The following is a 23,938-nucleotide window of genomic DNA, read 5'->3' as shown; positions in this document are numbered from 1 at the left end:
GCTGGTTTCTCCAGGACAGAACACTGGGGTGGGTTGCCATGCCCTTCTCCAGGGGATCTTCCTGACCCAGGGATGGAACCCAGGTCTCTCTCATTGCAGGCAGATTCTCTACCATCTGAGGGGGGTGGGAGTGGGAGGGAGGCGTCAGAGGGAGGGGATACATGTGTACATACAGCTGGTTCCCGCCACTGTACAGCAAAACCCAACGCGACACTGTAAAGCAATTCTACTCCAATCAAAAAAAATCTTTTTAAACAAATGACATTGAAGGATCCAGGCCCTTATACACATTCATTTACTTCAACCTCACAGCAATGTTCTACCGTGAGGATTCTGGGTCTGGCTGTCTTCCACGAGAGGCTCAGGGAGGCTCTGTGAGATGCCCGCAGCCACGGCGAGAACTCAAAGCCCAGTTTAGCTCAACCCCAAGCTGTGCTCTCCTGCCTACACCCGCTGCCTCCCCCCAGAGAATCATGAGTGCAAAACAAGAATCCAGGCTAATCTCTGAAGGCAGGACTCTGCTCCTGTGACAGAAATGAAGACACTCGGGCAATCAGAGAGGTATTCACCTTCGCTCTCTGCGGCTACCGACACGTCTGGACTGCATTTCTGCCGTCATGGGTGTGGTGATGACATCGGCAGATGAGTGGGCACTGCTGACTGGCAGATAAAAGCAGAAGGACTCTCGAATGTTTCCTCCCAGGATTCTTTATGGGGATTTAATGTCTACTCTTTCTAAATAACGGAGCCACACCCTGGAGGCTGCTTCAGGACTGTGGAGTGGGCTGGCGGGGTAAGTTTCTCGGGAATTTCTCCAGCAATTCCCAGAGAATGCCCAGGTCCTCAGGGAAAAACGCGGGGTCTGGTATCTTAGAGTCAGGCACCTCTGAGCCTCACCACTTACTATCCATGACATCTGTGCCCAGCTTCCTCTTCTGTAAAACGGGGCCAGCACTCGCCCATCCCCTACCGTTCTGTTATAAATCACCCAACACGCTGCCTGGGTGGTTACTGTGGTCGCCCTCAGCCTCCATTTCTCACCTTCCCTGTCACCTCCCTGCAGGAAAAAGACAACGGGAAGGGGGACTTGGGCCAGCGCTGAACTTCAGTGATCCTGCCTTCAGCTTGGGTTGGTTGGTTTGGCTGTGCTGGGTCTGGGTTGCGGTCCACGCGGGGCTCCTCGTTTCGGACCATGGGCTCCAGAGCAGGCTCAGCAGCTGTGGTACACGGTCTTAGCTGCTCTGTGCCATGTGGGATCTTAGTTCTCCGACCAGGGATCGAACCCACATCCCCTGCAAGGGAAGGCAGACCACCAAGGAAGTCCATCTGTTTTTTTAAATCGGAACCCATTTTCTACCACTGAGAATCCACCATCTCTCCTGATCGGCCTCGGGGGCCGCCCACCAGCTACCCTGAGCAGAGTAGCACTGCCCCCAAAGTGGGGAACAGGCACTTGGGCAAGCCGTCCGTGTTCTCCCATGGCCGGCATTTCTAGTCCCTTCAGCTGTGTCACAAGGAGCAAAGAGCACGGACATAGCCCGTGTCCCTCCTAGTCAGCGCTAAGGCACCAAAGACAGAACGGTCACCTTGGCTTCTGCACACGAGTAACATAAACCTAGAAGCTCCTCTCTTTCACTTGACCTGTCTCCTGTGCAGGAACAGAAGGCTTCCTGTGTCATTTCTTACCCTTCAACTCCTCTCCTCTTAACAATGAGCTGGCACTGTATTTGCCACACGTCTGCAAATCATACAGCCCAGGCTGAACACACATCTGTGGGTTTTCCCTTCCCCATACTTTCAGGATTTCAATTTTTTTTTTTTTTTAAAGCAAACCACTTCTCTTGATTGACATCTTGCCAAGAGGCCCGGCGTTAATAGCAGTGCCCCGGCTGCTCTGCAGGGCAGCACTCTGGCAGCTGAGGGCGGGGGGTGCATGCAGGGCAGCCAGAGCGAAGGGCACGGACGCCAGCGCCCAGCCCCCGGAGCCCTCTCCCCTGCGGTGTCAGCCTGGCAAGTGACGCACCCTCTCTGTGCCTCTGTTTCCTTCTCTGGAGAATAAATACATCAATTCCACCTGCCTTACAGGGTTGTCCTGAGGAAGTGAGACAACTGATGTCAAGTGCAGGGAAGAAAGTCCAAGATGCCAGGGCTTCAAGTGCAGCCGTGGCTGTGGTCACCCAGAGCGGCCTGCCACGTGGAGGCCCAATAGGAATCCTCGCAAGGCCAAGTCCACTGGGCTGGGTGTGGACACAGAGCTAACACTTCTGGAAGGTCTGAGCACCTCTCACTTGTCACACCCACAACAGCCCAGGGGCTGGTGAGGCGAGGGTCCGGGCAGCTGTGTCTCCCATCGGTCCTGGAGAAAGAACACAGTCCATCTGGCTGCCATGCACAGGATACCCTCTGTGTCCTTCACATGAGAAAACCCTGAAAAGCTGACTTTGAAAAGTCACCCAGAGGCGGCTCCTATGGTCTTCACTGTCCCTCCAGACCTGTTATTGCCACCTGTCAACACAGCGGTCATTCAAAGTGCGAGGCTTTTCCTTCATTTGCATGTTTGTTCAGGAGGTTTGGGGGCAGCTGATGGAGACCGAGGTGGGAGGGGACCACAGGTCACTGGGTGCAACCCCTGCGCATGTCACTCACCAGGGAGAGGGGCTTCTGGGGCCCTGGCTGGGTGAGAGCCTGGAGATCGGCCGTTCCGCCACCTACCCCGACCCCAGGGTCCTCTCTTCAGAGGCCTGGGGCCCCTGGAGGACAGTTTGAAACCTACAACCCTGGAGAAAAACTCCCGTTCCCTGAGAGGACAATTCCCAGGCACGGCCTCCATGAACTCTGGATTCACTTCCTGCCAACAACCACGTCCGCCCCAGGCTCCCTCCTCACCCATTCCCCAGACATGTGCCTTTCATGGTTGGCATATTCTGAACCTGACAAGGCTCAGGTGGCCCCACTCAGTAAAGCCTCTGGAATGAGATGTTCCTCTTTTGCAAAGACAGCTGAAGGCTGCCCCATGCTGCTACCATGCACTTTGCACGTGTGTCCTGTTACAGCCCCTCCCGCATACCCGGAGGTCACTGGTTTACCTCCCTGCTTCTCTGGATGCTTGAGAGCTGACCGGGCACCAGGCAGTGCTTTCACACACCTCAGATGCCCAGGACCTCTCACAGGGCCCAGCACCAGGGTCATGATCTGTGACGACATCTATCTTTCCATCCTAACAGCAAGGTCTGGAAGGACAGCACCAAACTCATCAGGATGGTGGTCCTGGGGCGGGAGGGGAGTGGAATTGAGGGCAATCATTAAAAAGATTTTAATGCCTGAATGTTTGCATGTGGAATGTACTCAGGTAATACTGCGTGCATGCTCAGTTGCTCAGTTGTGTCCAACTCTTCGTGACCCCATGGACTGTAGTCTGCTGGGCTCCTCTCTCCATGGGATTCTCCAGGCAAGAATGGGGTGGGGGTTGCCATGCCCTTTTCCAGGGTATCTTTCTGACCAGAGATCGAACCTGCATCTCTTATGTCTCCTGCATCGGCAGGTCGGTTCTTTACTACTAGTGCCACCTGGGAAGCCCACTCATGTAATACCGGTGCTTTCCAAAACAATTTTAAATGATGGCAGCAACAGTGAGTTGATGGCAGCCCCACCCCCACCCCTCACTGCCACTTCAAATGGTATGTCCATATCTAGAGACCCAGAATCTCTAATTGTGACTTTATTTGGAAAAACAATTTTACAGATGTAACTAAGTCAAAGATCTCAAAATGAGACTACCCTGGATTATCCAAGTGGGCCCTAAACTCAATGACCAATGTCCTTACAAGAGAGCCACTGAAAGAAGCAGAAGGCCAGGTGAAGACAGAGGCAGAGACTGAAATGATGTGGCCACAAGCCAAGGAATGCTTGGGCCCCTGTAAGAGGCAGGAAGGCTCCTCCCCTGGAGTCTCCAGACAAAACCTGCCCCTGCCAGTGTCAGTGCTCTGATTTTATTATTTATTTAAGATTTTAAAGACTCTTGTTTTAATGTGGACCATTTTTTTTAGTCTTTATTGAATTTGTTACAATTCAATTTGTTGCTTCTGTTTTGGCTTTTGGCTGCCAGGCATGGGATCTTTGCTCCCCAACCAGGGATCAAACCTGCACCCCCTGCATTGGAAGGCGAAGTCTTAACCACTGGATCACCAGGGAAGTCCACAGCCTTGATATCAAGCTTCTGGCTTTCACAACTGTGAGACAATGAACGTGTGCTGTTTTAAGACACCAAGCTTGTGGAGATTTGTTACATTCACTGATCTCTTGCCAGGCCTGTGTTATACATTTTAAATCCCTCATTACTCTAAGGGGTTGGCACTATTACCAACCTCATTTTATAGATGAGGAAACAGACGCTCAGAGAGTTGACTTCATGTGCTCAAGGGCACAGGGCTGTAAGTGGCCAAGCCAGGAGTGGACTCAGGCGTGGGCTCCAGAGCCTACAATGCGCTGTAACACGTAATCAAAGAACACAGCTTTGGGGTTTCACACATCTAGGCTTACACTCTTACTCTGCCATCCCAACCAAGGCACCCACTCTCCTCAATTACAAAGCAGGCCCAGGACTTCCCTGGTGGTCCAGTGGCTAAGACTCCATGCTCCCAATGCAGGGGGCCCAGGTTCAATCCCTGGTCAGGGAACTAGATCCCACAGGCTGAAGCAAAGATCTCAAGTGCTACAACTAAGACCTGGTGCAGCCAAATAAAAAAGGTTTTTTTAATTAAAAAAAAATAAAGCAGGCAAGGAATACTTCCCTGCTGTGCTTATTATGGATTAAATAAAAGAAAGAAAACAGAGTGTCTGGGATATAGTATCCTGATGCTGGGCACAGAGGCAAGCATCTCCTGAAGGCATGAGAGATGGGTCAGGGTTTTATTTATCTACTGGTAGGGAGAGTCATGTCAGAAGTCAGAGGTAGGAAGTGGCTGGAAGACATGTTCTTCCATGAGGAACACGCTGACTACAGGTGCAAACCGTTTCCTACATTCGCTCATCCAACCCAACCTGCAGTGTGCTCGGCTCTTGGAAGCGCCAAATGAGAGGGAGGACAGATGGGTTGATCAAGTCCACAGAACAGCGCGGGCAGTTGGTCCGCCTTAGGCGTTCCATTGTGTGAGTGTAAAAGATGATGACACTGGTGGGGGAAAAAAGTCTTTTAAAGCCGAGCTCCTGTTCTCAAACACTAAAAAGGCCCATTCCGCAATTTGTCCCCAGGCAACTTGCTGTATGATGTCCCGCAATGAACATTCACAGTAACGCCAAAACAGTACTTTCAGAAATGCTCACGTGTCAAAGTTAACAGCCCCGCCACACACACACACACACACACACACACACACCAGCAGCACCCACCACCAGCTAAACAATGGCCACATCATGGCTGGGCAGCCTCCACTTGCTGCCACTAATGACTTAGGAAGCCAATCACCAAAATCCCCACTCACTTAAGAGCCCCAAACCATCCCCTGCAGAGATCAGACATGAGAAGCAGTCCTGCCAAGGAGGAATCTGCCTGATCTTCACCCTATTATCAATGAGCAATAAATAATGAAGTTTTGCTAAAGATTCTGGGGACAGTACAATTTAGCATCTGTTTTATAATCACAGGTCCCAAAGTGTGATGCTTCCCCAATCCCCTTTGAAACTGATGATCTCCCAAGATGATGTTTTCTGGAACTGAGAGCACAGTCCTCGGTCCACAGCCTGGCCCCTGCTGTTTCTAGCATGCTGAGTAGAAGCAGGTAAAGTCATCCCCTTGCTCTGGACTTTCATTTCCTGTCCAAGGAAAGGAAAGGGCAAGATGAAGAGGTGGACTGTGCCTGTTTAAGGCCTGGGGTCCACTCCCCTCCTGGGAGATCAGCCCAACCAGGGACTGAGACTTGTGCGGAGCACATCCCATGCCTGGATCCAGAGTGAGCACCAAATAACACAAGTCAGTCAGCATATCCTGTCCTTACGGGCACAGTGATTAGTTCAAGATTGGTCAACAAACCAAACTGGTTCAATGAGAGTGAAGCCTGGGGATTTTGCTGGCAACACTGGACAGTTTCATTCTTTCTCCTGACAACGACCGAGAAGATGGGACCACCGCTCACCTGGCTCTCAACTTTTCAGTGACCCACTGAAACAAATGCCTTGCTCTGCTGACGCCGCTCTGATTCGAGTCCTCTGTTTCTGCTGCTGAACGCATCCTATCTGATACAGAAACCATGACCTTCTCCAGTGCCAGCATTTATTTCATTCCATATGTTTTCCTAGAAAGGCCAAGCCCTCCCAGTGAAAACCCAAAGGAAATCCTTCAATCCCTGCTGCCAAGGAGAAACTGTGAGCTGCTTAAAGCCACAGACCACGTTGATCTTGTCTTTGATCTCCAGTTCAAAGAACAGTATGCGGAATCCAGGAAACTGACAACCCAACACACAGGACTGAAGGAACAGATCAATAAGCAGAGGTCTATACACTGCGGGCCCCTAGACAACCTTTATTTCTCTAACCAGCATCGCCATGAGAGCTGCCATAACCACCAGCATCACGGTTCAGGAAGTGCTACCAAGGTGCAGGCATCGAAAGCTCTGCAGAGACCATCCGACTGAGGCTCATCACCACCCTGGGAGGCAAGTGTGCGTTCACCGCTGGAAGCCACCAGGGCCAGCCACAATAACTCTGCTGTTTCCAGGTGCCTGGGAGGGCTGTACTTCCCCACCCATCCAAAGTGATGTGTGACCAGGGACCTGCTTAGCCAATGAAATGAGAGAGAAGTGAGGTGTCTCACATCCGGGTGGAAGAGAAGAGTGTGTACTTGGCCAGGTTGCCTAGTCCCCCATCACAGCCTGGGTGTGGGTGTTAGGATGACAAGATGCAGTATAGGCCCAGCCAGTTCGTGAAGGGCACGCCACATGAACGAGAGAGAAACCATTGTGTTTTCTGGTACCGGCATTTTGTAGTTCTTTGTTACTGCAGCATAACGCAGCCCATCCCACTATATCAACTCCATTTTATAGAAGGGAAAACTGAGGCTCAAAGAGAGGAAGGGCCTTGTCCCAAGCCATATCATTATTGAAGCAGAGAGGCACGTGTAGGCCAGGAGAAAACGGCCATGGCCACTGTTCCTCAGGTTCTGAGGGGTTGTTATCTAAACTCCCAACCAGCCGACTCAGGGCTTTCACTGTCAGCCTGGCCCACACACTCCTGGTAGGAAATCCGGGCCCCTCTGTACCTGAGAAACCAAGAGTTCACCCTGAAACAGCAAAACTCAACAAGTTTCCAAACCTCAAGACATCAAAAGTCCAGGAATGTAGGAATATATATACAGCATAATATAATAATGAAGAATATATACACGTATAATAATAACATATGATATTATTATTATCAGTATGACAATGCAGAAAGAATGGAGGAAAGAGGTAAAAGAAATAAAATTACTACTGAAGACTAGACCAAAGAGAGTCAGTCGCTCAGTCATGTCTGGCTCTTTGTGACCCCATGGGCTGTAGCCCACCAAGAAAATGGCTACTCACTCCAGTATTCTTGCCTGGAGAATTTCACAGACAGAGGTCACAGTCCATGGGGTCACAAAGAGTTGGACATGACAGAACGACCAACACATACATATACACAGAGAGAGCCAGTACACAAGAAGTCCTGCCACAGAATTTCTAGATCATAAATTTCTGTGATTTCCTGTGACTTCCCTTGTGGTCCAGGGACTAAGACTCTGCACTCCCATTGCAGGGGGCTCAGGTTCGATCCCTGGTTAAGGAACAAGATCCCGCATGCCCCAAGTAAAGATCCTGCAAGCTACGACAAAGGTCAAAGATCCTGTGTGCTACAACTAAGACCCAACACAGCCAAATAAATAAAACAATGTTTTTAAGTCTTCAGGTTTAAAATAAGAAATAAATTTCTATACAATCATTTCTCTATATTCAATAAAAAGCAGTAATTTTACTCAAATGCCTCATGACCAAATTGTGAAACAAAACCAGTTACAAGATTCACTGTGTCCACAAAAGAACCAGTGACTGTTGAAAGGAAGCATCGATGTTAGGAACTGTGGGGATGCTCTCCCACCTTCCAGGTGACAGGTGTGAACTAGCAGGTACCTTCAGCATAGTCCATGCTAGGCTGGCTCTTAACATACACCCAGGCAGGCCCCCTCCTGTCATCTGTGTCCTATGTCATTCTCTCCCTGAGGGTGGGCAGGCCCCACTGACTCCTCCTCACCAGCTGCTGCTGCTAAGTCGCGTCAGTCGTGTCCGACTCTATGCGACCCCATAGACGGCAGCCCACCAGGCTCCACTGTCCCAGGGATTCTCCAGGCAAGAACCCCGGAGTGGATTGCCATTTCCTTCTCCACCTCCTCACCAGCAGATGGAGGTAAAAGTGACGGGAAGCCACCTCCTAGGTCAGGGTATAAAAGACTGGGACTTCCGTTGAGCTGGTCTCTCTCTCTCTTGGCTCACTCGCTTGGATGAAGTGGATGGCTATGATGAACCTGGGTGGCAAGAAAATGCCTCCACTAGGCCCTCAGTCCAAAAGCCCCGGAGGAACTAAGTCCCGTCACATGGCTGAGCATGGAAACAGACCCTTCCCCAGTCAGACCTGAGATGTTTGTAGCCTGGACCCAGAGAGAGAACCAACGAAACCACTGGATTCCAGACCCCCAGATACCAGAAGATCATAAACGTTGTTATCTCAAACTGTTATTCCTGCCTCTACACTTTGGGACAACTTGTTACGCAGAAATAGATAACTGGTACAACCTCTGAAAAGAGTACCGGTGAGTTCTGTTCACTGTCTGTGCTAGCCCTGCAGGAATTGTTGGCACACTGCCCAGTGAGTCCCAGTGATGCTCCGGGAGCCAAAATCAGGAGGCCTGAAACTCTGACCCTGTGATAAAATGGAGCGGGCGACTTCCCACACTTCAGTCCATCATGAGGCACGTTGTGATGCGTGCCACACTCACATATTGTTTACTTGCACTATTGTTCACTGCTGTCATTTTTTAATCAACTCATCTTTTTTACTCATAAAATTTACTCAACAGGAAATCACTCTGGCAAATAGAAAACCAAATGCACTTGCTATATAGAGAAAGCAAACTGAATCCTATGAAAAGAGAACTTCATTAAATTCGAAGTGTCACGGTTCTCAACACCACCTGTGTTAGAATCACTCGCGTCAACAAGAGGGGTGTCCTGGCCCCACTGCAGAGATTCTCCTTCCACTGAACTGGGGTTGAGCCCTTGCATCCGGACCTTGAGACATCCCAGAATACACGCTTGTGGTGCATGGGCTCTGGCAAGGGCCTGGGTGCCATCAACCCAGCTTGGCTCACATGGGCATCTCCTCCAGCATACTGCTGATGGGTAGGACCCAGTCAACACTCCAAGGCCAATTCTCTGTATTGCTGGTGCACGGGTCAACCCCTAATACACAGAGGATGCTAACATGCCTACAGTGAATAAACAGAGGAGGGGTTATCCTGGATCCCAGAGGATGGGCAAGATCTGACCACTGTCTGGGGAAGAAGTGATATTCCAGCCAGGGCCCCAGGGCAGAGGTAGGCTAGCTTCCTCCAGCCAGCCCTCACTCTCTCATCAACAGTTTCTCCAGTTAAGCACTGGTTTGGTTCCAGGTCACCAAGGAAAGCAAAAATTCTCTCTGTAACTGATAGATAATTCCATATTCAAATTGGAAATGCTTAAAAGAGACACCACGAGAATCAAGGGGTGGGAGACATATGATATTTAGTTCCACGAACATGACAACAGCAAATAAAAAATGAAGACAGCAAATGTTGATCATCATGAGACATAAAAATCCATGATCCCTTGCCGGAGTAGGGGGCAGGCTTAAAGGTTTCACTTCGAATTTATGAAGTACTTTCTGAGCAGCCATAGTCAGGATGCTATGGTAGGAAGTGAAAACTAATATCCATTCATTCATTCATACCATAAATACTTAATACTCTCTGCCAGGTACTGGGACACAGTCAAGTTTACAATGGACAAAGGGTGAGAGAGCAAATAATTCTATGCCAAGCAGTGACAAGTGCCATGAAGAAAAATATTAATAATGCAGGGGGTGTGGGTGCTATTTTATTCAGGCTTTTGACAAGCTTATATTTGACCCCAACTTTGGATCATTTAGAGGGATTATCTCATTTAATTCAAACCTCAAAGAACTCTCTTGTGGGCATCACCCCATGTAAGGACAGGACATGAAGAATGAAAAAGTGAGACTGATCAGCTCCATTCTTACTAGTCCTGATGATGTGGGGACATTATCTATCTCACTTGTGCCTTAGTTTCCATATCTCTAAAATGGAATCAGGAATATCCACTTTATGGGCTTGGTACTACCTGTAAACCACTTGGGGATGTATTTGGTATATAAAAAGTGCTCAATAAATGTTGCTCATTGAAGGCAGGAGTGGAAGTGCCACTCTCACTTTTAGGGACTTCATTATCTGATAGAGAGGCCAAATGATACACCAGTGCAACCAGGGGATGAACATATCCATGGATGTGCCATGTTGATTCACACTACCAGTCCCTTCTCATGACAGACCCATCTTCCCAACCAACTCCTCCTCATCCTTCAAAACCCAAGTCAAAAGTTTCCTCTCTTAAAACTTCCAGAACAATCTCAGCAGTTAATTAACCCACCACTGTGCCATCATTACACCTGATTCTACATAATTCTCTTGTTAATTTGGTCAAACAAATTTGTATCAAGGGCCTTCCCTCTGCCAGACCCTCCTCACCCAATCCTGCAATTACATGGTTACTGTGTCTCTGTGTGTCTTCCACTGGATGACAAACTTCTGTCCAGTGGCAGAAAAAAACCAACTGGATAAAATTTAATAGAACAAATTAATTAATAAGTAAACAAAAGGGCCCATCACTTCAAGGCAAATATATGGAGGAAAAGTGGAAGCAGTGACAGATTTTATTTTCTTGGGTTCCAAAATCATTATGGACAGTGACTGCAGCCATGAAATTGAAAGAAACTTGCTCCCTGGAAGGAACACTATGACAAACCTACACAAAGTACTAAAAAGCAAAGCCTTCACTTTGCCAACAAAGGTCTGGTTAGTCAAAGCTATGGTTTTTTCAGCAGTCATGTATGGATATGAGAGTTGAACCATAAAGAAGGCTGAGCAAGGAAGAATTGATGCCTTTGAATTACGGTGTTGGAGAAGACTCTTGAGAGTCCCTTGGACAGTGAGGAGACCAAACCAAACCAGTCAATCCTAAAGGAAATCAGTCCTGAAAATTCACTGAAAGGACTAGTGCTGAAGCTCCAATACTTTGGCCACCTGATGCGAAGACCTGATTCACTGGAAAAGACTCTGATGCTGGCAGAAACAGGGCAAGAGGAGAAGGGAGCGACAGAGGATGAGATGGTGGGATGGCATCACTGACTCAATCCGAGCAAACTCTGGGAGACAGCAAAGGACAGGGAAGGCTGGCATGCTGCAGTCCACGGGGTCACAAAGAGTCAGACATGACTTAGCAACTGAACAACAAAATAAAAGACAACATGAGAAAAGTAGACAAGATGGGTGGTCCAGAGGGGAAGAGGATTATAGGAACTCAGAAGTTAAAAATAAAAACAAAAAATTAGAACTGAAGAAGTCACTGCAGGCTTTAGAATGAGCTGGAGCTTCAAGGGTGGGGATGATTTGGGAGGGTGGGCACAGAGGAGAAGGAGACACATACTCATGAAGGATACAAGCCAAGCTCTTCAGAGTCAGGATCTCTGGGAGAGAGGCACTTGTATCTTATACGCTCTTCAGTTGTAGAATACTTCATTTCTTTCAAAAATAGATTCTTACTTTATCTGCGTCATTTAGAAAAAAAAAATTGAAAGCAGATCTTCTGAAAGACAAAGAACAGAGAAGCAAATGCAAGCTTGAGGTCATGAGCACAGGGGAAGGGCTGGCCTCTGGTCCACGGGCCAAGAGTGAGGGGCCAGGCAAAGCCAGAGTCACATCCTGCTGCAGCATCTGCCAGATCTTTCTAAAACAAAGCTAACAGCACATAAAAAACAGATAAACTGGAGCCCATTATACAGAGCGAAGTAAGCCAGAAAGATAAAGACCATTACAATATACTAACACATATATATGGACTTTAGAAAGATGGTAACGATAACCCTATATGCAAAACAGAAAAAGAGACTCAGATGTATGGAACAGACTTGTGGACTCTGGGAGAAGGAGAGGGTGGGATGTTTCAGGAGAACAGCATTGAAACATGTATATTATCTAGGGTGAAACGGATAACCAGCTCAGGTTGGGTACATGAGACAAGTGCTCGGGCCTGGTGCACTGGGAAGACCCAGAGGGATGGGGTGGAGAGGGAGGTGGGAGGGGGGACTGGGATGGGGAATACATGTAAATCCAGGGCTAATTCATATCAATGTATAACAAAAACTACTGTAATGATGTAAAGTAATTAGCCTCCAACTAATAAAAATTAAAAAAAAAAAAAAAAAAAAAAAAACAGATAAACAACACGGACCTACTGTATAGGACAGGGAACCATATTCGATATCTTGTAATAACCTATAATGGAAAAGAATCTGAAAGAAGAATACATACAACTGAATCACTTTGCTATATACCTGAAACTAACACAGCATTTATTGTAAGTCAAATCTACTTCCATGGGGGGGGAGGACACTAAAACATTTGCAGGCTTCCCTGGTAAAGGATCTGCCTGCCAACGCAGGAGACACGGGTTGGACCCCTGTTCCGGGAAGATCCCACATGCTATAGGATAACTAAGCCCATACGCCACAACTCCTGAGCTGTGCTCCGGAGCCCGGGAACAGCAACTGCTGAAGCCTGCATGCCCGAGAGCCGTGCTCCACACAAGAGGAGCCGCTGCAACGAGAAGCCCGCTCGCTGCAACTAGAGAGCAGCCTTCCAAGCGACGAAGACCCGGCACAGGCCAGATAAATAAATATCGGTCTGCCTGCACAGGGACTCTGGGAGCCTCACTGTAACAGGGGGAGGCGGGGATTCACACCGGGGGGCACATGCTCTCATGCCGGCAGAGCTGATGACACTCTGGACAGCAAGAGGGAAAAAAAAGAAGGAAGGAAAAAGAAAGCTACTTCCCTAGGAAAGAAATACAAATCTAAGTGAACACAGGCTCTTCTGACTTTATCAAAACCTTGCGGTGAAGTCTGATCTCAAATGTCTGGCTGACTGCATCAGTCACATCTCAAGCCACGGCCACCCCCCTCGGTGTGGATGAGGCCTGCAGGTTCTGGGCTCAGGGGAACACCACTTGAACCTTTTCCCTCAGAAACAAGAGCAGCAGCAGTTCTGTCGACCCAACAGGTAGGGAGGCTCAGGAACCCCAGGGGCAGTTCCAAGACGATACCCATCCCTCAGGAAGAGGTCAAAAGAACAGGTCATGGCAGCTAATGGTTTGGCTTGGTTTCCCGGAAAAGACCATAACAACGGATCTAGGCACAGTCTGCTCTAGAGCCTGCAAACCGGCTGACCAGGGAACCCACCTCCACGACACACACAGTAAAAACAGCATCTATTTCCACTGGAAGGTTATATAAACCCACTTCAAGGAGACTGGGCTTCCCTGGGGGCTCAGACAGTAAAGAATCCACCTGCAATGCAGGAGATGTGAGTTTGATCCCGGGGTTAGGAAGATCTGCAGGAGAAGAAAATGGCAACCCACTCCAGTATTCTTGCCTGGAGAAATCCATGGACAGAGGAGCCTGGTGGGCTACAGTCCATGGGGTCGCAAAGAGTCAGACAGGACTGAGTGATTAACACTTTTACTTTTCAGGGAGATTGGGAACTCTCCCAGAACAAACTGTATAGTCCCTCTGAGGCTCTGATGCCACTCAATGAAAACTGAGCCGTCACTGAACCTCACTTCGTTTCAGCCCCAAGTTCATGGTGAACCAGGAGAAAAAGGAGAAGAGATGAGCCTTTTAAAAAAATTATTTAAAAACTAGAAATATTTTTTAAAAAATTAAGTCACGGGTAATTGGTAGGGAAGGCAGGACTAATCAGAGGGAGCTCTGTTATCATGAAGAAGGACAGTTATTAAATTAAGAAATAAGCACCTATATTTAGTTAGAGGGTATGTACAAGTATAATCATGTGGTTATTATGTATCCTTGGAAATACAGTGTGTGTTAATTTAGCAGAAATATGGTCAATTAACTCGGAATTTAGATGGACACGTTATGATCAGTAGAATTGACGAGGCACCGTGGGGCAGAACAGAAGAGGCTGAATAATCTGCATTTTGAGGATGACAAGAACGACATGAGTCAAGGACAGTGGCCCAGTCTGACAGCATGAGACAGCGGTCCAACCCCGGGCCAGTCTACACAGGAGTCTCACGTGGCTGCCTGAGACTCAAGAACTGTGTTTCCCAGTTAACATTAGACAGAGAAATTCATACATGTCAATAAAACACAATGGTTAGGAGCCAAGCAACTCAAGGTCTTGAGATTTAACCCTTGAGAGGTGGGGTGGAGGCTGGGAACAGCTTCCGTAGAAGGCAAAAAGTGAGATCAGAGCTAAGTTATTAAACAAAGATGAGTAGCCTTGTTTGCACCAGTAATTGGTATGGGTCATGAGCTCAGGATTTCAGTCATCCAACTGAAAATGGCAACCCACTCCAGTTTTCTTGCCTGGAGAATTCCATGGACAGAGGAGCCTGGTGGGCCACAGTCCCTGGGTTTGCAAAGAGTCAGACACGACTGAGCAGCCAACACTTCCAATCTTACTGCAAATGTAATTTCAAAGTTCTACAGCCATAAGCCTTGGGTCAGCCGGGCTCTGTCCACCCAAACCCTAAACCCAAGCCCCTAGGGGTCCCCAGAGGAACCAAACTACTCATGGTGATGAGTGAACCAGGTATAAACCAGGGGTATAACCTGGGTTCCTTGGGAAGACAGACCTGTGAGTCCAGCATTAACGCCATGGAGCATGTGATTGCCTATTTGCACACAGACAGAAACAGATGACTGGGCTCAAAGAGGGGCTTTTATTCCCTGGCACTGAGCTGTTTAAAGTGGGTTCTGCAAGCATCTTTCCGGATGATTCTGTGTCAAAAACTAATATTTCTGAGCTAAGCTTCTATGTGAGACATATTTTTAGTAGCCTCTCTTAAATGGCACTTTTAAAAATAATCTCCTTCAAGACGGTAGACGATTAGAACACGGATGTCCAAGCACTGGATTAAAAAGCTTCTTATAATTTGGAACACGCTGTTTAGAGCTGCCATGAGACCACAGACAATTTAGTACTTGATCATCAGATATTCGGCAAGTGCCACCCAGCTGAAAAATATATTTCTTATTAAGCTTCAGGACTTAAATAGCATCAGCTCTCAAATGAGATCACTCCCTCGGAAGGTTTTAAAGATACCAAGAAAGTCCCAAGAAGCATTTTATTTCAAAGTGAACCTTATTACAAAACTTGGGATGAGCTTCCTCCATCTATCTCACACCTGAATTTTAAATCCCTCATCTTTCTCTCCCATCAGCTCCATCATTCCAATAATGGAGGGAAGGGGTCCCATGGAAACACTGAGCAGCTTACAGCGAGAAATAACAGGAAGTCTCTGCCATCCGACAGCCTCCAAGATGGCACCTTTCTGGATAATCAAACACTGCGGTTAATAGAGACTTTCCATAGCTACCACAGGTGCGTGGGCAGACTCCCCCAGCACCTGCTCCCCGAGTGTGCACACCAGCCTCCAAGAAGAGGAAAGTGAACACGGCCCCTGTCGCCCGGCAGCTATCCATCCTCAGATTTAAAAAGGAAAATTCAACGCCAAGTGATAATACAGACTGACAGATGCTGACCCACAAAGTGTCACTGGAACAGATTAGGGGCTTAGCCAGGTGTTCAGGAGGGGTGCGGGCAAGAGGGGAGGGTCTGTGAAGGCTTTCGTGGAAGGTGGTTCTACTGTAAGGCGCTTCGGGGGACCTGAAATGGAGAGGGTTTAAAATGTTTCAAGTCAGTTGCAATGAATAGCATCATCATTATGCTTAGAGCAATGGATGTGTTTATGCAACTAGAGATAATGGGAGGGGAAGGGGGAGGCGAGAGACAGAGCATGAGACAGCCTTGGAGAGAGAGACACAGCATCAGGGAGAGACAGACAGACAGATGGGGGCAGAGAGACCAACACACACACAGCAGGTGAAAGAGAGAGAGAGGGAAAGACAGGCAGAGGCAGACCAAGAAAGGAAGGAACAGAGAGTGAGAAACAAGAAGCAGAGAGAGAGAGAGACAAAGAGACAGAAGAGAGAGATTAAAAAGCAGAGGGATGGGCTTCCCTGGGGTCCAGTGGTCAACAATCTGTCTTGCAGTGCTAGGGATGCAGGTTCGACCCCTGGATGGTGAACTAAGATCCCAAATGCCGCAGAGCAACTAAGCCCAGACACCACAATGAAAGATCTCACAACGCAATGAAGATCCTACCTGCCGCAACTAAAACCCGATGCAGCCAAATAAATAAATAAATAAGAGGGTGAAAAAGAGAGCACAGAGAATCCAAGGGCCCTGCTGGGCCCCCGCTCTGGGAGCCTGTGTGGATGAGGCTCAAAGTTCCCATGGACACAGAGGAGTTCAGATTACCAAGAGCCAGGGCAGTGGGGGTGGGGGGTGGAGAGGGCAGTGGAACCCAAGACTAAACGCCCAGTCGGTCACTTACCTCCAGAGGGGCAGGTCCAGGGCACCCCACAGTCATGCAAAGCCACCTCCCCCTCCAGGCTCTGTGGATCGGGATTGGGACAGCTTCATGGGACAGCCCAGGCTGTCAGGATCTCCCTGCAGCATGTGTGGGTAATGAATGTGATATATAACTCAGACTTAACTTTCTTAAAAGCATCCTTTGGAAAGCATCTTAGAAAAGATGGTCCTTGGGGAAATAAATGCATTAACAGGCGTGCCAGGTCTACCCTTCATGGATGGCCCTGGTGAAACGTGCTACAGAAAGAGGCCTCCTGACCATCCTTGTTTGAGATGATTTATCACAATACCCCCTTCTTTTTTGTATGTACCACCTAGTGACAGACTTTATTTCCTTGGGCTCCAAAATCACTGTGGATGGTGACTGCTGCCACTAAATTAAAACATGCTTGCTCCTTGGGAGAAAAGCTATGACAAACCTAGACAGCATATTAAAAAGCAGAGACATCACTTGGTCGACAAAGGTCCACAGAGTCGAAGCTATGGTTTTCCTAGTAGTCATGTATGGATGTGAGAGTTGAGCCACAAAGAAGGCTGGGCGCCCACGAATTGATGCTTTCGAACTGTGGTGCTGGAGAAGACTCTCGAGAGTTCCTCAGCAAGGAGATCCAACCAATCAATCGTAAAGGAAATCAACCCTGAATATTCATTGAAAGGACTGATGCTGAAGCTGAAACTCCAATACTTTCGCCACCCAATGCAAAGAACTGACTCACCGGAAAAGACCCTGATGTTGGGAAAGATTGAAGGCAGGAGGAGAAGGGGGCGACAGAGGATGAGATGAGGTTAGATGGCATTACTGACTCAATGGACATGAGTTTAAGCAAGCTCTGGGAGATGATGAAGGACAGGGAAGCCTGGCATGCTGTGGTCCAAGGGGTCGCCAAGAATTGAACATGACTTAGCGACTCAACAACCACCACCACCTATGTGCATCCTTTGAATTCTACTCTCAGAAAACTATTCTGCTCTCAGAAAGCTCCACCTTCTCTAGATTACAAATTCCAAAGAGTATAGTCTAATGTCAAGATGAAGCGATCAGTTAAGTAAAAAACAACAACAACAATCTACTTTGATGTAAAAAAGCAGGCTGGGGAGATGTGGAAGATGCAGTCTGCAGGTAGGAAGTGGAATGCTCGAGAGCTTTGCCATGGAGGGATGGGAACCTTTAAAATCCCCAGGAGGGTTGTGCCTGGAGGACAAAAGACACAAGTTCCTGCTTGAAATGAAAAAGGAACGAAAAACAGGAGAGTAAGCAGCACGGTGCTGAAGAACGATAGGGTCCTGGATTTGCAATCTGATGCAACCATGGAGCTGTGTGCCTCAGGGTGGGTCCTAAAACTTCTCTGTGCCTTGGTTTGCTAAGCTGAAAAATGGACCTAATGAATACACTGTACTAGGGCAAAGGCTAAAAGTGCACGCCACCACCAAGCACATAGTAAGTGGCTCTCATCAAACGGACAGGGAGGGGACAGTTGACAGGAGAACAAGCCAACAGGGCTGATGCTTGGAGTCGGGGCAGTGATGCTACAGACCTCAAGCCATGCCAGGCGGCGCCGTCTTTTCTGCTTACGCGGAGGTGATCAACTTAAACAGTACATGGGATGGGGAAACAGAGACCGGCAGAGGCGGCAGGAAAGGGAGCAATCCAAGTGCAGTCACATGAAGAGAGACCGAATTTTCATCCCTGGTGGGAACAAACTTGCACCTAATGAGCTGCTCTCCATGCGCCGTGACTGTAATTGACTGCTACATCCTGCCAGCTTACAAGGCTCTGTTTCCTTGTCTCCATTTATTCAAAATAGGAGCTGTTCTCCCAGAGAATCTTCAGGGCTATAATCAAATCCTGCTAAAAGGTTTAAAACAAACAAACAAAACCCAAAACTCCAGCGCTCATTCACATCTTATACCGGGGAGGGGCGGGGAGACAATGAGGAGAGAGTCCTAAAAATACTTACATTCAAAAAAAGAAAAGGAAAAAATTCAATCCTTAATCCCAAACTCCTCCTTAAAATAAATGACGTACTTTAAAAGTCTATAATATCATAAGGTTCCGCTGAGAAGACACTGTCTTTGCACCTATCTCTAAAAATACAATTATCATTTGGACTTCCCTGGCAGTCCAATGGTTAAGACTTCTGACTCTCACTGCAGGGGTCACAGGTTCAGTCCCCGGTCAGGGAAGATCCACATGTCACCAAAAGAAAAAATATTATTTGGCCCATGGAATGGTCCTCTGCTCTATAACAATGAAGTTCTCACGTAGCAAACACTTAACGGAGCACCTACTCTGTGTCAGGCATAGCCCTGGGCATGGAGATTCAGAGATGAAAACAGGGCACCCACCCAGCACCCACCAACAAACGCCTTTACCAGTAGCATCTTGTGGAATCACCCAAGCCACCACCTGATAGAAAAGGAAAGCGGGGCTTCCAAATACAGCAGACCCCGCCCTGGCCTTGAGGCCCTTGAATACTTTGGTGTCTGGGAGGAAGTCTAATCTGAGGGCAGCAGACAGTGGCAATGAAGAGACGAGTGTGTGTGTGTTGGCAGGGGTGGGGGGGAGCCTCCCACAACAGGGGTCCCTCAGGAGGGGCAGGGAGCATGCGAGCATGCTAAGTCACTTCAAGTGGTGTCCAATTTGCGACCTTATGGACCACAGCCTCAGTAGGCTCCTCTGTCCATGGGATTCTCCAGGCAAAAGTACTGGAGTGCATTGCCATGCCCTCCTCCAAGGGATCTTCCCAACCCAGGGATTGAACTCGCGTCTCTTATATGAGTTTCCTGCATTGACAGGCAGGTTCTTTGCCACTAGCACCATCTGGGAAGGAAGAGTGGGCTCCAGAACCGAAGCTGAGCTTGCGGCCGCCTCCCTCCTTTGTCCAGGCTGCCTGGCTCTAGGCAGATGACCAGAGCGGGCCTGAGGCAAAAACAACAAGCTCAAGGGGCTCCCCTGGGGCTAGTGTCAAAATGGCCAGCTCTTCCCAACAGCCTGCAGGACCGCCTACTCCCTCCTGACTGCCGGCCATCACAGCCTGTCCGCCGGAAAGGCTCTGAAGACAGTTCACGCTGCCTCTGGGTAAAGGATGTCACTGCCTTCACAGGCATCCAGACTGGAGGCCAAAGGGAATGCAGCATGAGGAGAGAAGACGGGACACATGTCAGGGGTCCAGGAAAACCTGGACTCCACCACTTACTACTTGACATTCACTCACTCATTCTGTAAGTCAGTAAGTACCTACTGTATGAATCACTGGAATTTAAAGGGAGCAGAAAGAGACAGGGCACTTACCCTCAAAGAGGTGGTGGTACCTCACTGAGACACTGATTAGTGAGAGATAAACATAAAATTATAGCAAGAGAAGAAGAGAGAGACACATACAAATATCACATTCGACAAGGAAAATCTGCCCTTGTCGGGTCTCCTGAGGAGGTAGGTGATGTGTGGCTTCTGAGGGTGAGTGACCTGGGCCCAGAGCCTTATTCCAGGCAGAAGGGATGGGAGCAAAGGCCCCACAGAGGGAGAAAGCAAAGGACCTGGAGCTGAAGAAGCCCGATGGGCTGGGGGTCCAGCACCGTGCTGGAGCTTAATCATAAGTCCAGTGGGGCCTGAACCCTCTGCATCTCAGCTGCCATGCTTACTCAAGAGGAGGCTAATTTCATTCGACTCACAGGCTTGTCTTCAAATGAGAGGGGACTTCTCTGAGAGTCCAGTGCTAGGACTTTGCCTTCCAATGCAGGGGGTTCACTGGTCTGGTCAGGGAGGTAAGAAACCACATGCCTTCCAGCCAAAAAACCAAAACACAAAACAGAAGCGATACTGTAACAAATTCAAGGAAGACTTAAAAAAAAAAATCAAATGAGAGAAGGAAGGCAGAGACCCATGTGTGCCCAACACATGGTTGGAACTCCGACAACTGGGAGCGCCTGACGGACACTGGCGCTCAGAAAGAATTTCCCTGCAACAGGTGGAGGAGGACAGAAAAAGGTCCTCCCTTCTGAAGGAGGACAAAAAGAAGATTCAGTGCCTCAGAATCTTGCAAGATGAGAACTCTGGATCTACATCCAGCCAAGCGAGCTCCATGATCTGCCAGACAACCTTCTGGTCTAAGTGTGGGATTTCACAAGGATGTTATGTCAACTCTGTTGTAAAATAAAGGCAGAAAACAACCATATATCATATATCCATCAACAGGGCCTGGTTAGACAAACTATGGTATTGCCAGTTCAAAGGGGTACAATGCAGCACTTTAAAAGAATGATGTAGATCTACACGCAAAGTATTGATAAAATAAAGTGACCTCTAAAGTGTAGAGTTAGGAGGAAGAAAAGTAATATACATAACAGTGAATAAAGCAGGCGACTGGTGATTAAACATGTACATATATACATGCGGCTTACTCAAGCCATGTTCATCTCTGGAAAGACAAACCCAAGACTGATCACTGTTATTGCCTCTGGGATAGGAAACAGATTTCTTTTTCACTGAATATACCCTTTTATGCTACTTGGTTGTTTAGCATGTGAATAACAATGTTTGTCAAGAGTCCAAATTTTGATAATTTTCAATTGTTTAAAAAAAAATCCAGTCTTTGACAGCAGACAAACCCAGATCTGTCACTTCTCAATACAATCCAAAAAACTAAGAAAATTATGAGACAAGAAGAAATCTGAACACTGATATTTGTTGGTATAAACGAATTATCGACAATGGAGGGCTGACAATGATATTTGTTTCAATTATACTTGATTGCTCTATTTGTTTTCTTGATTTTTATAGCTATATTCTGAAATGTCTAGAGATGAAATAATGCCTTATATTTGATTTAAAACAATACAGAAGGGAAAAGCAGGTGTTGGTAACTTGAAATAAGATTGTGACTGACAATAGTTCAACCAAACGATGGTTACATGAAAGTGTATCACACACCCGCAGACCTTTGGGTATTATTAACATCTGACATCATAGGAAAGTTTTAAAGCAAAGAAGAACCTGTTATAAATGTGCACGAAAAGGACAAGATGCTCTCAGCAACATGGTTTGCAATAGCAAAACACTGGAACAACCACAATGTTTATGAACACACAGCCAGATTTAAAATAGTGCAATATTTCATTCCATGGAGAATTACAGAATTAACAAAGTGAACAAATTCGGTGGGGAGTTCTCAACCAGGGGTGATCCTGCCCCCGAGTGGACATCTGACAATGTCTGGGGACATATTTGGCTGCCATGACTGGGGTGGCAGGGGCCAGGGATGCTACTGGACTCCAGTGAGTAGAAACTGGGGATGTTGCTAAACATCTTACGATGCACATGACGGCCCCCGACAAAGAAGGAAATGGCTCAAAGTATCAAGAGGGCCGCCGTTCAAAATCCCTCTATTACAGTGGCCCCCAACCTTAAGACACCAGGGACTGGTTTCATGGAAGATAATTTTCCCACGGGCCGAGGGGGGGAGGGTGGTTTGGGGATGATTCTCATAAGGAGCACACAACCCTTGTGTGTGCTCTTATGATCCCTCTTGTGTGCAGTTCACAGTAGGGTTCCTACTCCTATGAGAATCTAATTCCACCGCTGATCTGACAGGAGGCAGAGCTCAGCTGCTAAAGTGAGCGATGGGGAGCGGCTGTAAACACAGATGAAGCTTCACTCACTTGCCCACCAACCACCTCCTCCTGTGTGGCCTGATTCCTAACAGGCCACAGATCAGCACCAGTCTGCACCCTGGGGCTTGGGGACCCTGCTCTGTTAGATCTACGTGGGATGGTCCTCAAACTGTAATACCAAATAAACACACACTCATGGAAGAAACAGATATGCAGAAGTAATACCAGGTAGGTAAAAGTTAACCAAAACTGAGACTATTCACTGCTATGGAAATTTATCCATGTAGTAACATATAAAAACAGGGAGGGGAAGGATATGTGCCAATTTCACAATATCAATTATGTGTGCGGGGCATGAAATGTTGCCAAGGGGGTTTAGACAGATTCTTTAACATGTTATTTATTTTACCCCTTCCTGCCCAAAGGAAAGCCAGTGGTGAGGGCTAATGCATGTAAAATCTGGGTGGGAGTGCCTAGATGCTCCCCCTTTTAGTCTCTGTACTTTTCCATGTCCTTGACATTGAACACATGTAACAGAAGGGTTGAGGGCAGCAGAGGTGGTGGGCAGACAGATAGCGTGGGCAGAAGGGTAAGGCTGGGGCACTCACCGGCCCCCGCAGGTCGATGAGCTCCTGCCGCATCTGGGAGACGAGGGCTTCCTTGGCCACCAGGGCCCGGTGCAGGCGCTCATTGAACTCGATCAGCTCCCCGTGCATCTCCGCCACCTGCAACACACAAGCGCCAGACGGTGAGGCTCGGCGAAAGACCCTCCCCACGGCCCATCCCGCCTTCTCCAAGCCCACCACTGGTCAACCGGCATCGAAAGGTTGTTGAGCTGGAAACAATGAACGCTGCTTCCTTATGGATCAGTTTTGGTTTGTCTCAGGTCAGATTCAGCAAAGGAAATGGCAACCCACTCTGGTGTTCTTGCCTGGAAAATCCCATAGACAGAGAAGCCTGGCAGGCCATGGTTCATGGGGTCACAGAGAGTTGGACACAACTGAAGGAAGTAAGCATGCACGCATGCAAATCCACCTGTTAAGCTGAATATGTTTTTGACTTGGTAGAATTGAACACTTCAGCATCAATGGCCCCAGTTTACAGTCTGGAATATGACTGTATCAGGTCATTTTTGGACCTGAGGCTTTTATTCTTAGGAAATGAATACTTTTCTAGCAAAGACTTTCTTTCTCATCTGTGGTGTGCCTGTCAAGAATCCCCGGCTAATGGCATGAGTAGAATGATTGACCACTTCTTTTTTTTAATGTATTTGGCTGTAAAATTTATTTTTATTAAATTTATTTGGCTGTAACATTTGTTCAGTTGTGGCATGTGGGGTCCTTGTTGAGGTGTGTGGGTTTTCTCTCTAGTCGTGGCACACAGGCTTAGATGCCCTGTACCAAGGGGGATCCCAGTTCCCCGACCAGGGATCAAACCCGCATCCCCTGTGCTGGAAGGTAGATTCTTAACCACTGGACCCCCGGGGAAGTCCCTGATGAATGATTTCTGTTCATCGAGGCTTTGGTTTTGAAA

The 23,938-nt window shown here is 47.9% G+C and overlaps 1 protein-coding gene and 1 non-coding gene across 3 annotated transcripts in view; one reads left to right on the top strand and one right to left on the bottom strand.

Moving 5' to 3' along the window:
* Positions 1-23,938, bottom strand: part of SNX29 (sorting nexin 29) — a 577,193-nt gene that overhangs the window by 195,837 nt on the left and 357,418 nt on the right. For both annotated transcript variants that reach the window (XM_070460803.1, XM_070460804.1), the window contains exon 16: positions 23,014-23,130. In XM_070460803.1, coding sequence (XP_070316904.1) covers positions 23,014-23,130 — 117 coding nt within the window. The remainder of the gene's footprint in view (positions 1-23,013; positions 23,131-23,938) is intronic.
* On the top strand, positions 4,604-4,676 carry TRNAG-CCC (transfer RNA glycine (anticodon CCC)). Its single transcript has one exon. It is a non-coding gene; the product is annotated as a tRNA-Trp (tRNA).

The sequence above is a fragment of the Odocoileus virginianus genome, chromosome 33, assembly GCF_023699985.2.
Source record: "Odocoileus virginianus isolate 20LAN1187 ecotype Illinois chromosome 33, Ovbor_1.2, whole genome shotgun sequence".
Taxonomy (NCBI): Eukaryota; Metazoa; Chordata; class Mammalia; order Artiodactyla; family Cervidae; genus Odocoileus; species Odocoileus virginianus.
The sequence above is the reverse complement of the archived record's forward strand: the minus strand, read 5'-3'. Positions and strand labels throughout refer to the sequence as shown.